Raw genomic sequence first — 12,817 nt, forward strand, 5'->3', positions numbered from 1 at the left:
TACATGAACTCATTCTGTTGATGTATACACACTCTCTGCTTTTGTAGGATTGTAACATTTGTACGTTGACTGCTTTGTGACAAGTTTTCTGTATATTTAGTCATGACCCTTTAGATTTTCCACCTTTTCCCTGATGTTATGTGATAACACTCAGTTCTGTTGGCTTGTTACTTGAATTGCATTCTGGCTCACATATACATTACATCACATATACATAGCATCACTTGAGAAATAAGCAGCTGCAAACATAATCAGTGTAAATGTAGATGATATACCACATTACCCAACTTATTCCTATCCACTGTTTTACACCATTTGAGAAATTCCTAATAAAATGTATTTAATGTACTTACTGCTATACTGAATTAATATGGATCTGAAATAGAAAAAATGAGATACAAACCATGTACACAAAACAAAAACACTTGCAACTCAACATATTTCAGTATGATGTTTATTGAGCATATGCTGAAATGCATTACGATGACTAAAGACATGGGATTGCAAACCGTAGCACCTCATTAATGTGTAAGAAGTATATTTCAAGTCCAGTCTATGCATACGAGAATGTATGTGCACATCATTGGGATTTTATTGTCATTTGCACTCATTACGTAAACATAATAGACAACAGTAAAAAGCATGTTTAAGGCTAAGGAGTTTCTTAATTGCTTTATGTACTGTATGAATATGATCATGGGCTTGCTTGTATCATCCTTTGTTCAAAACTGTATTTTGTGTTTGTTGTTGGCTCAGTCAGTGTGTCCTCACGCTTTTGCATTAGTAAGGCTACTTTGTTGGAACGCAGATTTTTGTCACACTCTAATAGTCCTCAAGACAAAGAGAATTCGACATCACATATATTTCTGCCACTCTCTCAGCATACATTCTTAAGCTGTGTCAATCTGATTTGCTTTCATACATACGGATTGTTTTTCTACCCCGAAGAGTAGGGGAGCATGCTCCCCCCTGAGCTGGCATGCAGACGCGCCCACCCCAAGTGCCATACCCACCCCCTATGCCCACCCTCAGGTATTGCAGACAGAAAGGAAGACATTCGAGACCCTGATACCTACACAGCATCTGCAGCAAAACCGATTTAAAGCTGTCACTCAACATGCATTTAAATTTTTTAGCTTGCCGCATCGTATGGCTTCTCTCTGTGCATATTTTTTTGTTTCTGTTAAATTATGTTAAATTTTCTGAATGGTAAATGTAATTAGATACATCATTATCTAGCTTTATGGTTTCTTTGTAAAGTTAGCTTGGGTTGGAGCGCTAGTGCTTCTTCGACTCATCTTCGCGGTTTAATTTAGGTGCTTCTCTACTCGTTTTCTGTGATCTCCTTCACAGAGTGGGTGGAGACTTTCTCCACTTTCTTGGTGGCCATCACTTTCTCCTCCACTGTCTCCTCTGCTGCTTTCACTGTTTCGGTGACTGTGATGGACTTGGTGACATGTTTGGCTCCGTCCTCGCCAGTGGTGATGGTCTCCACTGTTTTGGTTATGACCACCTTCTGGCTAGGATCATCCTTGGTAGGGCTTTCATCCACTCCATTTGAGATCACATCTTTCTTCTCTGGCTCTTTTTTCTCCGTCTCCTTTTTGTCTTTTTCTTCCTTTCCAGTGTCTTCTTTCTTATCTGTCTTCTTCTCTTCAGACTTTTCCTCCTTGCTGGGTTTTTCGGCTATTTCAGGTTTTGACTCTTCTTTCTTCTGTGGCTCATCCGTGGCTGTTTCCTTCTTGGGACTCTCACTTTTTGGAGATTCAGGTTTTGGAGTTTCTTTCTTGGCTTCCTCTGCTTTTGGGGCCTTCGGGCTCTCACTCTTTGGAGAAGTAGCTTTTGGGCTCTCACTCTTTGGAGAAGTAGCTTTTGGGCTCTCACTCTTTGGAGAAGTAGCTTTTGGGCTCTCACTCTTTGGAGAAGCAGGTTTTGGGCTCTCACTCTTTGGTGATGAAGCCTTTGGAGACTCACTCTTGGGAGACTCCTTTGGCGATTCTGCTTTAGGAGATTCAACCTTGTCAGACTTGGTCTCCTTATCATCTTTTGCTTGTTCAGCCTCTTTCTCAGCCTCATCCTTTTTCTCAGATTCTTTCTCCTCAGTTTCTGCTTCTTTCTCATCAACCTCTTCCTCTCCTGCTTCTTCTTCTCCAGCACCTCCTTCTTCTTCAGCCTTTTCCTTCTCTGGTGAGGCCTTTGATTCAGGTGCCTTGGTGCTCAATACAGTTTCCTCAACTTCTGCTTCCTCCTCATCTTCTCCTTCCCCACCTTCCTCTGCATCTTCTCCTTTTTCTTCTTCCTTTTCTTCCTGGCCTTCTTCATCATCCTTTCCTTCATCATCACCTTCTTCCTCATCACCTTCTTTAGTCTCAGCTTCCTCAGCCTCATCAGCAGGAGCGCTGGCACTCACTTTGGCCTGAGCTGAAGCGACAACCTCCTCCTCTTCTCCCTCTTTCTCCTCAGCCTCCTCTTCAGCTTCTTCCTCTCCTTCATCTTCTTTCTTTTCAGACAGTTCTGCTGCCATCTCTGCCAAGGCTTCTTCGATCTCCAATTTCTCATCTTCCACCCGAGTCTCCTCGATGATCTCTTCCACAAACTTGTGCTGGACCCTCAGTTTGGGGGGTTCTGCTTTGACCTTGGGGCCTTTGGTGACAGTCTGGCGATAGGGGTATGTGCTGAAGTGGGTCTCCTCTCCTTCAAGTAGTTTCCTATATGAATAGATCAGGGTCATGATATATTTAGCATAAATGTAGATGGCAAATCTAATCAAAAGTAGGAAGACATATAAACTTGACATGGAGCTTTATTATTACTATTAATATTAAGTGTTATTGTCTTCAAGGCCTATTAAATCTGTTAAGGCCTGTCCAAGTTCCAAATTTTTCCTCAAACCAATTTTCCTCAAACCTCAAACACATGTCTCACATGTTTGTTCTGTGCCCTTTAAAAATGTAATGTTCAACCAGGCATATTAACCATTTGTGGGTCTTTGCCTTAGCAATAGCTATAATTTGCCTTTGTATAGATTTCTTGTCACTTTAGTGACAAGCTAAGTATTTTGTTTAATCCTGTATAATTTTTACGAGAATATAAAACATAATAATAGTTGTAAAGTACAATGTTAGCAGGAACTTTCTGACTAGACCTTTACCTGTATGCTGCAATCTCTATATCTAGGGCCATTTTGACATTCAGCAGGTCTTGGTATTCGCGCAGATGTCTTGCCATCTCCCATTTCGTGCTCTTCAGCTCGTTATCCAGTTGGTGGATGGTTTCCTAGCGGGTGCAAACACATACAGTGCTGACTAATGTTAGTGCACAAATACATAAAACAATAAACAAGCAAATAATTAGTCATGATGCTACAAGTCAATTTCCCATCTGGATTCTTTTCATGCCAACTTGAATTAATCCTGCTCATTGCAGAACCTCTGTACTGCAGAAACATAATATTCTACAGTAGCAAAAAAAAAAAGTCCTTGTAGTCGACGCCTTTCTTTTGTTGGCTGCACACTAGTGAAATAACTGTGCTATTTTAAAAGAACCTGATGATTAGTGGTGGAATGGGGGGATTTGAGGACACAGTGAGAGGAAAATCCGCATTCTGATTAAGCCAAGGGAACAGCAGGGACTGCAGAGGAGTTTGCATTCTCTCTCTCTCTCTCTCTCTCTCTCTCTCTCTCTCTCTCTCTCTCTCTCTCTCTCTCTCTCTCTCAACCTTTACACCATGACACAGCATCTCTGCTGCAGTGGACTCGCCTTTGCAACTGCAGTCAATTCTGCAACGTATTTGATTTATTTTTTGTTTTAATTGTGTTGATTACTGTAATGGCAATGTGCATATTCTAGCTTAAGTATTATAACAATTAAGAATACATTTTTAATTTATGTTAAGCTTTGTTCATCACCAGTTAAACCTCTAGGTTATTTACAGTGCAGTCTGACCTCGGCTATGCATCAAAACCTCTAGACAAATCTGCAGTAGCCTATACATTTATATTTTTCTGAGAAGGCAAAAATGAATGGAAATGTGTATAAAACATGTCACACATGTAATAATAATAATAATAATAATAATAATAATAATAATAATAATAATAATTGTAGAATATAATAATAATTATTATTATATTAGAATAATATTCAATGAAAGTTTGATTTAAGTTTAGAGCCGTTTTTCCAAACTCGAATCACATTACTTAAAAGTTCCGTAGTTATAAAACCAAATATTAGTCTTTTAAGTAAGACTTTATGAGGAAACTCTAAAAACCTCGTGGAATATCGTGTAGTCCTTTTTCTGGTCTTACCAGCAAAAACATTAACCAGTTAAAATTCCGACTGCCCGGTTCCTGTGAACAAGTCTCTATTTTTGCAAATTATCAATCATTATTATTATTATTATTTTTATTTAAAAAAAAAATAAAAAATAGGTTAGTTAGTCTATGATTGTTTAGCGCTATAGGTGAGAGGTGTTTACCTGAAGACTGGCTAGGTCGGAGCCGTGTCGCTCCTCGATGTCGCTCAGTTGCCTCTCCAGAGACTCCTTGGTCCCACGGGCCGCCTCGAGCTCCACTGTTTTGGCCTGCAGCTGGCGCCGGTAGTCGGAGATCTCGTCCCGGGCGGACTTGATGGCGTCCTTGTTCTGCTCCGCGGCCTCCGTCAGTTTTGAATAGCGGCACATAAACCAGTCTTCGACCTGCTGCAGATTGCGGTTGGAGTGACCCTCGAGCTGGACGCGGATCTCTCGCAGAGCGTCGGTGATGTCCGCCTTCTGCCACTCCCTCTTCTCAGCGGTAACGGCTTGCGATGCCTGGAGCTGTGCGAGCAACTCGCCGACCTCTTCCTCGTGGTCGCCGCGGACGAACGCGATCTCGTCCAGGAGCGCCTGGATCTTCTTCTCGAGTTCTGCTTTGGCCAGGGTGGAGTCTCCGGCGTCCTTCTTCAGAGCGCGCGTCATGGCTTCGGTGTCAGCGCGCACACGGGCTTCGTCTTCCAGACGCTCACGCAGTCGCTGGATGTCGTCCTGCAGGCGTTCGGCATCAAGATGCAGACGCGCCTTGTCGCTGTGCAGCTGCTCAATGGCACCGCGGAGATCGTGCAGCTCCCGTTCGTGCTCCTCGCTCAGCTGCGTGCGGGAAACCTGCTTCCTCCGCAGCGCGTTGATCTCTGCCTCGATCTGCTTGTTCTGCTCCTCCAGGAAGTGCACCTTGTCGATGTACACTGCGAAGCGGTCGTTCAGACCCTGTAGCTGCTCTTTCTCGTTGAGCGTTGAAGACGGCGTGGTCAGGTCCATGCTCAGATCCATGCTCTCGTTGATCGTTCTCTTGTAAGGTACGGCTGAGACCGGGCTGGCCCGGGACCATGTCTGCGAGCGGAAGCCGCTGGAGCCCGAGCCACCGCTGCTGCGGCTGTAGCTCGTCCTAGTGTCCATCACTCTCCGGAAGGGACTTCCGAGAACATCTACCGAGTAGCTCATCCGGACAGGTTCGGTGGAGACCGTGTTCAGATGAATGGGAAACGTGTGAGGTGGAGGCGGGTGCCTGTATGAGTGTGGTGTGTGTGGCTCTCACAGCGCCTCAGAGCTTGTACGAGTCCTTTATATACTGCAGTCGTGCAGGATTATTTGGAGTGGACCAATGATCCCACCTAGTGGGAGGGTCTCTCTGGACGCTGTAGTTATCAGTGGTTTAGCATCCTGGCTGAAAAGAGTACATGGGTCAAGGTTGCGTGTGAGAGTGTGGGTAAGGGTGGGCTCTCAATGCTTGCTCTGAATTGCATGCATTGCAGCAGCTTGACATAATCATATCATGACTTTCTGTATTAAACAATGTAGTGCATTGAGTAAGCGGGATTGAAAACCTCTGATTTGATATAAAAAATAGAACAGTTATATACTGATATTTCTGTGTAGGTACGACTTTAATTAAACAACACGTGCACACACCAAACATACATTAAATATATAGGACTGTCAAATCTCTTTTTATTTATTTGTAACCATTTTAGATTGTTTTATTGGATGTTTTAACACTGCTATTATTATTATTATTATTATTATTATTATTATTATTATTATTATTATTATTATTGCCTGCATTGCAAATGTAGATTCACACTCAGTGTGATTTTCTGAAACAAATCCTTATGCCTAGCCCATTCTTTATATATGAAAACTTTAAAAAATGTAAAAAAATAAAATAAATAAAAAACCTTTATATGTTCAGTTTTCTTGCTATTAAAAAAAACAACATTAACTGTATCACGAAAGTGTAAAACAGAAATATTCAAATATATATCTAATGTTTCCAATTCTATTTTCATATTTTAGAAGGTGAGACCAATGAATCAGGGAGGCATGACTTTATCAGAACCTTGGACAGAGACTAAGCATGCAGTTTGATCACTAAGCACCAAGGACAGCAGTCTTCATGGTGTCTATGGTGAACACTTCTGTATTGATCTTGCAAAGAATTGTTACAATAGGTGTCTTCTGTAAAAAGAAAAGAAAAGCCCTCCCCCTTTTTATTTTTAATTTGACGAGGCCTTGTTGATGTGGACATATGTATATTTCTGCTTTTAATCACTTTAAATAAATATGCAAATACATTTGTTTAAGCAAAAAAAGTATTTCTTTTGTACTTTCTGTTTTTTTTCTTCACTTTTGCATGACACTGAGCTGATGATTATGTAGAATTGATTAAATAGGCAATAACTGCAGTCTAAATGGCCTATAAGACATTATTTTAGCCAAAGAGACATTTTCTCCCATGTGTTATTGCATTAACTTTTATTAGTGTGCACAGGTTCAGGGGGACAAGAAGATCCAGGGGTAATAAGCAGACACTAAGCAGACTGATGAATGATTTTCTGGCTCCAGAAGGAAAATACACTGTGCTCAGCTGTCATATATCAAACACAGGAGCTGTGGCCAGCATTAAGCGCTAAATCAAATTTGCACGACTGGTCATTTACATACTTTTTATTTCAGATGAGCTCCAGGGTCTTGGGTTTTATACAGAGTGCCGGTTACTTTGTGTGTTCTTCCTATACATCTGTGTCTGTTTCCTTCTGGTGTCCTTCCACCTCCCATGAACATGTCTGTAGATGAGTTGGCTATTATTTACCATATTGTCATTTATGTAGTTTATTTGTTTATATTGTCCTGCCCATGATGTTTTTTGGGAGGGTCCCGGCCATGCCAATGCTTAGACTAATAATCCCAGCCACAGAAAACATATCTAGAACCTTTATAATGGGTCAGCAGGTTCAGTGGTGCTATAAAAAGAAACGAGGTGCTCATTTGCATATTTCAATGGCCAATATTTCAATAACAATATAGCAAAATTATACATTGTGCAGCCCTCATTCATGTTGAACCAAAATGATCCTATTTCTTCTCAGATGTTTTATCCACAACTGAAGTCTTCAGTCCATCTTTAATATTGATTTTTTTATTCCTTGTGCTGCAGTGTGATGTCACTGCAAACTCTCTGACCACACCTGCTGCAGATAATGCAACCATGCGATGTGCTATCTCCTGATTCAAATGCAGATTGCAATTCTGCAACTGTATTATACATTATATCAGAGTGGCAGGAGGTGCCTATAAATCATGTCCCATTCAGGGAATAGCTTTGACCAATGGGAGTGCTGATCCTTGTTAGAAAAATGCAATGTGCTTGTCCTGAATGGACTGACAGTTATATCTGGTATATTTTCCCCCATAGATGTTTGGTGTTGTCCTTGTTAGTATCTATGAGCACTCATGCAGAGCAACTGTAGCACCACAGATCATGCAGCATGCCTTCGTGTTGGCCGTGCACTCCCTCGTGGCTCTGGGGGAAGGAGATATCTTTCAAATGTCTAAATCAGCCAGGGCCAAGCTGAGCTCAAGGTGCTTTTGTGATGGAGCTGGGGTTTTTAAAATTCAGCACAGGCTCATCCAGACGCCGCAGAGCGTCCACAGTCATTGTAGGCAGCACTGCAGCAGTAGCATGAGAGACATGACGCATCCCAGGTACAATAATGGGCTCTTGTCACATTAATTATTGCCATTGTGTTTTTAGAGCGGTGGACATATGGGTGCTGAATGAGCAAGTGCTTAAGAGCCCACTGATTTATTGCTGTTATACGCAATACAGACTCGTCTAACATTACAGGGCATCTGGAGACACAGGCAGGGAAGATAAAAGAGATACTACAGTGATTAAAATAATCTGAATCCCATAATAAATCTGAATCTGGCGCCAGTGCAATGCAGCAAATCGTGAAGGTACAGGTCAAAAGCTTTCCAGTGACGTTCATGATATTTAGGTGTGTCACTCCACAAGCCCATCAGAGTGCCCAGACTAGCATGTGGCAAGTCACTTTGTCTCTTCTGGGTGTGTAGCGACCATTGCTGTCATTGCTTGTGGGTGTGGTCTATCCAACATAATAACAGATTAACAAAGCAAGCTAACTCTACTAGCTCCATACACTCACCAGAAGCATGAACGATCTCTGCTACTTTATTTCCAAACTTTATCTTTTCCCCTCCATAATGCCAGTATACAAATCTAACAAGAGGTTGTACATGACAAGATAAAATGAAACCATGGTTATAGGTTTTCCTTCCATTTGCAAGCATCAAACAGTAAATAACTAACTGCAGATAGGAAATAATTTCTTAGGGGAGAACTGACGAAATGTCAGACCACACACACCATAGTACAGGTCAGAGAAATCATTTGAGAGAAAATCATTCGCTGAATGCCTATTTGCTACTTTCTTTTTTTTTTTTTTTTGGCCGAACTGTTTCTTTGCATTCTCTATATGGAAGATCTAATGGATTCAGCATAAGAGCCCTGGCACTCTCATCACATGATCACATATTGTATCTTAATATGAAGCACAGCAGCTGATGATTCAAAGCTGAGGATGGTATTTTCACCCCTCAGGGTGCTCTCTAGCCCCCCTGCCCCTTTAAACAGCGTGCAGTGATGCAGTGACTCAGCAGAAATGAGTGGGTGTAAGGCAATATGCTTCACTGCTGGGAAGCACAATGCAAAAAAACTGCCATCATCTCAGAGGTGCTTTTTGACCAAAATCCACTGAACACCATGTACTCACTCATGCTGAATGTCTTTCTCTGACTGTCATGTCTTATTCATTTAGGGAGGAAAAGAAGGAGACTGTGTGTGTGTGTGTGTGTGTGTGTGTGTGTGTTTGGGTTTGTGTTAGTGAGAAAGAAACATCACTGCAGGTCTGCCGGGATGCAATTTAAAGGAACAGTTCAACCAAAAAAAGTATTTTCCTTTATAACTGCATTGTAGTTGATATATACATTTAGTATATAAGTTTAGCTTCTTTACTTCTGCAATTAAGCACTAAGAGTTTAACATGGTTAATAAATTAGGGCAGTTCATAACATTTTTAAACATTTTTTTCTGACAACAAATATGTCTTGGCCACAGTCGATGCACAATGCTAATGAACTTCCTAACCTCACATGGCATGTGATCGATCACTGAGCTGAAGAGCTAAATTGTTATTCACATCTCTACACATACTTTGTCTTTATCCTTGAATGCCCTGGACACGCCTGTGATAGACAGGCAGGTCTTAATTTGAGCCTGGAGTTTGGTTAAATAGAGGTGATTGGACGGAGGGATGCTAAAGGACAGACGGCCTGTGCCTGAGGAGATGTGGGGAGGAATGTGTCCCGACCCAGACGACCATAAATATCCTGAAACAACAGCCGCAGTCTCCCCTCCCCCTGTGTCTCAGTCTCATTCTCTCTCTCTCTCTCTCTGTCTCTCTCTCACACACACACACACACACACACACACACACACACACACACACACAGACTGTCTCATTCTTTCTTCCTCTCTTTTTGTACATTTACATGGAGTCAATAACGGAATCGTTTACAAAAACTAGCACTTTGAAACCCATTTTCAAAATTTTGCCTTTTCACGCCCCAAAACTCCGTTGTCATGTAAACAAACAGCCAAACCACGTAAAAAAGTTTTCCTTTTTTAGTTGAAAACATTGTAATTCAAATGGCTCCTAAGTCTCTCTGTCATGTAGCTCTGTCACTTCATATGTATAATTATATAGTTATTTAAAAATAAATAAATTTGTAATCAGTATCAGTGTGCACTGTAATAATCAGCAATGTTTAATGTTTAATGATTGATTGATTGATTGATTGACTCCATCGATGCATATATAACCAGGCAAAAAAAAAAAAAATGTGTTAATCATTCTGCAGCATCCTGGTTGCTTGTATTATAATGTTTTCTGTTGTTTTGCCTTCGAAAGTAAGACACTAACACAGCTCTGGATAAATCTATACAATTGTGTGTCTGTGTTACCTTAATGTTTCTATAAATGTGGGTTCTCTGCAGTACTAAAGAGCTCTGAAAGCTTGCAGTGAGGCTGAAAAATATGTTTATCATTTATTTATTTCATATATAATTTATAAATCATTACCATCATAATTGGCCTTTGAAATATCGATATCACATAAAGTTGCAATATTCAATTACATTTCATCTGGGTTGGTGCCAAACTGTGGAACAGTCTCCCTTTTCACATGAGGTCCGCTCCATCATTAGCTATTTTTAAATCTTCTCTTAAAACTTATATTTATTCTTTGTCTTATAATGTTATTTAATGTGAAGAATTTGAATGTTTTGTACAGCACTTTGGATCAACTGCCTTTAAATGTGCTTTATATACAAATTTGACTTGAACTGACGACTTCATTTGTGTAGCACTTTTTGTATTGCATTGTCATACAGCAGCTTACATCTTACAACTACAGATATCTGGACGTGGAATCCGATTTCTAATGAACAAGCCAGAGATCAGACAAGATTGGGCAGTCTCAGAGTGGTATGGCTGTAAGCAACAAGCCAAGAGGCAAAACCAGCATAGAAAAACACCTTGAGAGGACACAAAGTAGAAACCTTGAGAGGAACCAGACTCAAAATTGAACCCGTCTATTTCTGAGTGATACGGATATTAATATTATAAATCATTACAGTATATGGTCACATAGAGAAAAAAGACAACCAATCCTACATGTGTCAAAGGGTTACAGACTGGTGAGTTTTCCACATCTGTCTTTAGAGCCAATAGAAAACAAAACTCAGGTCCAGTAATAAAATCTCGGGGTAAAATGTGCTGTGTGTCACTGTTAATATTTTCTTTCAGAATGTATTATATAGGGTGTACTTCATTATTTGTTATTATTATTTTTTTTAATGAATTGAGTATTTTGTGTTCCTTTTTGAGCAGACAAATAGATTGATTTGTTTGATGAAGTCCTTTCAAGTCTACAATAAAAGTGTAAAGACCAGTTTAAAAAAAAAAACATGTATAATTACATACGTTATTGTTATGTGCAGTCTAATTTGACATGCAGTAGACTGTACTTGTGTTCATTTTACGTTAATAAGCTTATACACTCAGCTGGTTGCTTGTAAATTTAATATAAATATTTTTTGAAAAGCAGATTGCAGTTAAATCAACAACACTGGGGAAAGTCAAAGCTGTGTTTATTAATCTGTTCACGTTCTGGGTGATGGGATCATGTTCCTCAGTCTGCTCTTACTGATGATTTAAGGCTCTATCTAATTGAGACCGAAAGTGCTGTATGTGTGTGTGTGTGTGTGTGTGTGTGTGTGTGTGTGTGTGTGTGTGAGAGAGAGAGAGAGAGAGAGAGATATGGTGGCTTGGCCCATTTGAGACGGTGCCATTAGAGCCATTAAAATGAATAGCAGTGAACTTTATACAGCACTTCTTTAAACAAGCTTACAAAATGCTTTACAGAGTGATGAAACAATAATAAATTTGAAGTAAAATAGAAAGAAAGTAACAATAAAACAAATGAATAGAGCATAGAGGGCAGCTTCTATATTGGACAGTGTAGCATGGCAAAAAAGAGATGAGTGGATTAGGATACTTACCCTAATAAAATATTAGTGGATGATTAACCCACAGTGTTAAAACCACAACAGCAATAACAACAACACTGCTATAGGTGATCCACTTGTACCTGCTATACTAAGAATGAACCACCATAAAAATGAAACCTTCCTGCTGCAAAACTACTCACTCTTGTCAGTAAGTCAGATCTCTGGGCGTACCAATAATAGTTGACTCTTTTGCATTCCTGTATTAATGTCACTGCGCCTGCTGTGTAAACAGAGGATCTTAATTGCCTACCTCTACAAAAAAAAGGGCTCATGAATGTAAGTCAGCTCTTAACATTGACCTAAAAGAACTGACTCAATGAGTCGACTCTTTTGCTGATTCATCTCACTGTTTCGTCACATTAAATAATGAATCAGCAAAATTTCTGCTCGGGTTTGAAGGGTACAAAAGACTGATAAAAAAAATCTTCTTCTCTTTGTTGAGAAGGTTATTAGTAAGCTGATAAATATTAATGAACACTGGGGAGCCTGCTTTATAAATATTAATGAGAGTGTCAGTGAAATCTGTCATGAAAAATTATTTTTAGAGCTTTATTTGTGAAAAGATATTTTCACAAACACAGCCACTCAGGAATAATACAAAAATGGCTGAAAGTAACACAATGCGGATGTTTTAAACAGTTTATAATTCCATATAGATCATTTTAATGGTTTAAAACGTCATGTTAGAGAAGGACTTGTCCAGTTAACTGTTGATTTCCTTACAAGTATTTATTACATTGAAACATATATATATATATATATATATATATATATATATATATATATATATATATATATATATATATATATATATATATATATATATATATATGCAAATAAGACTTACTGAC

General features: G+C 39.7%; 2 protein-coding genes across 4 annotated transcripts in view; one reads left to right on the forward strand and one right to left on the reverse strand.

Moving 5' to 3' along the window:
* Positions 1–12,817, forward strand: part of rpl17 (ribosomal protein L17) — a 214,496-nt gene that overhangs the window by 173,214 nt on the left and 28,465 nt on the right. The gene's annotated exons all lie outside the window — the stretch shown is intronic.
* On the reverse strand, positions 458–5,567 carry nefma (neurofilament medium chain a). Its single transcript, XM_017493319.3, has 3 exons — positions 4,478–5,567; positions 3,152–3,276; positions 458–2,708 (listed from the first exon to the last, which is right to left on the reverse strand). Exons 1-3 carry the CDS (start codon positions 5,474–5,476, stop codon positions 1,325–1,327), a joined length of 2,508 nt encoding a protein of 835 aa, XP_017348808.1. The 5' UTR covers positions 5,477–5,567; the 3' UTR covers positions 458–1,324.

This window comes from Ictalurus punctatus, chromosome 18 (genome assembly GCF_001660625.3).
Source record: "Ictalurus punctatus breed USDA103 chromosome 18, Coco_2.0, whole genome shotgun sequence".
NCBI lineage: Eukaryota > Metazoa > Chordata > Actinopteri > Siluriformes > Ictaluridae > Ictalurus > Ictalurus punctatus.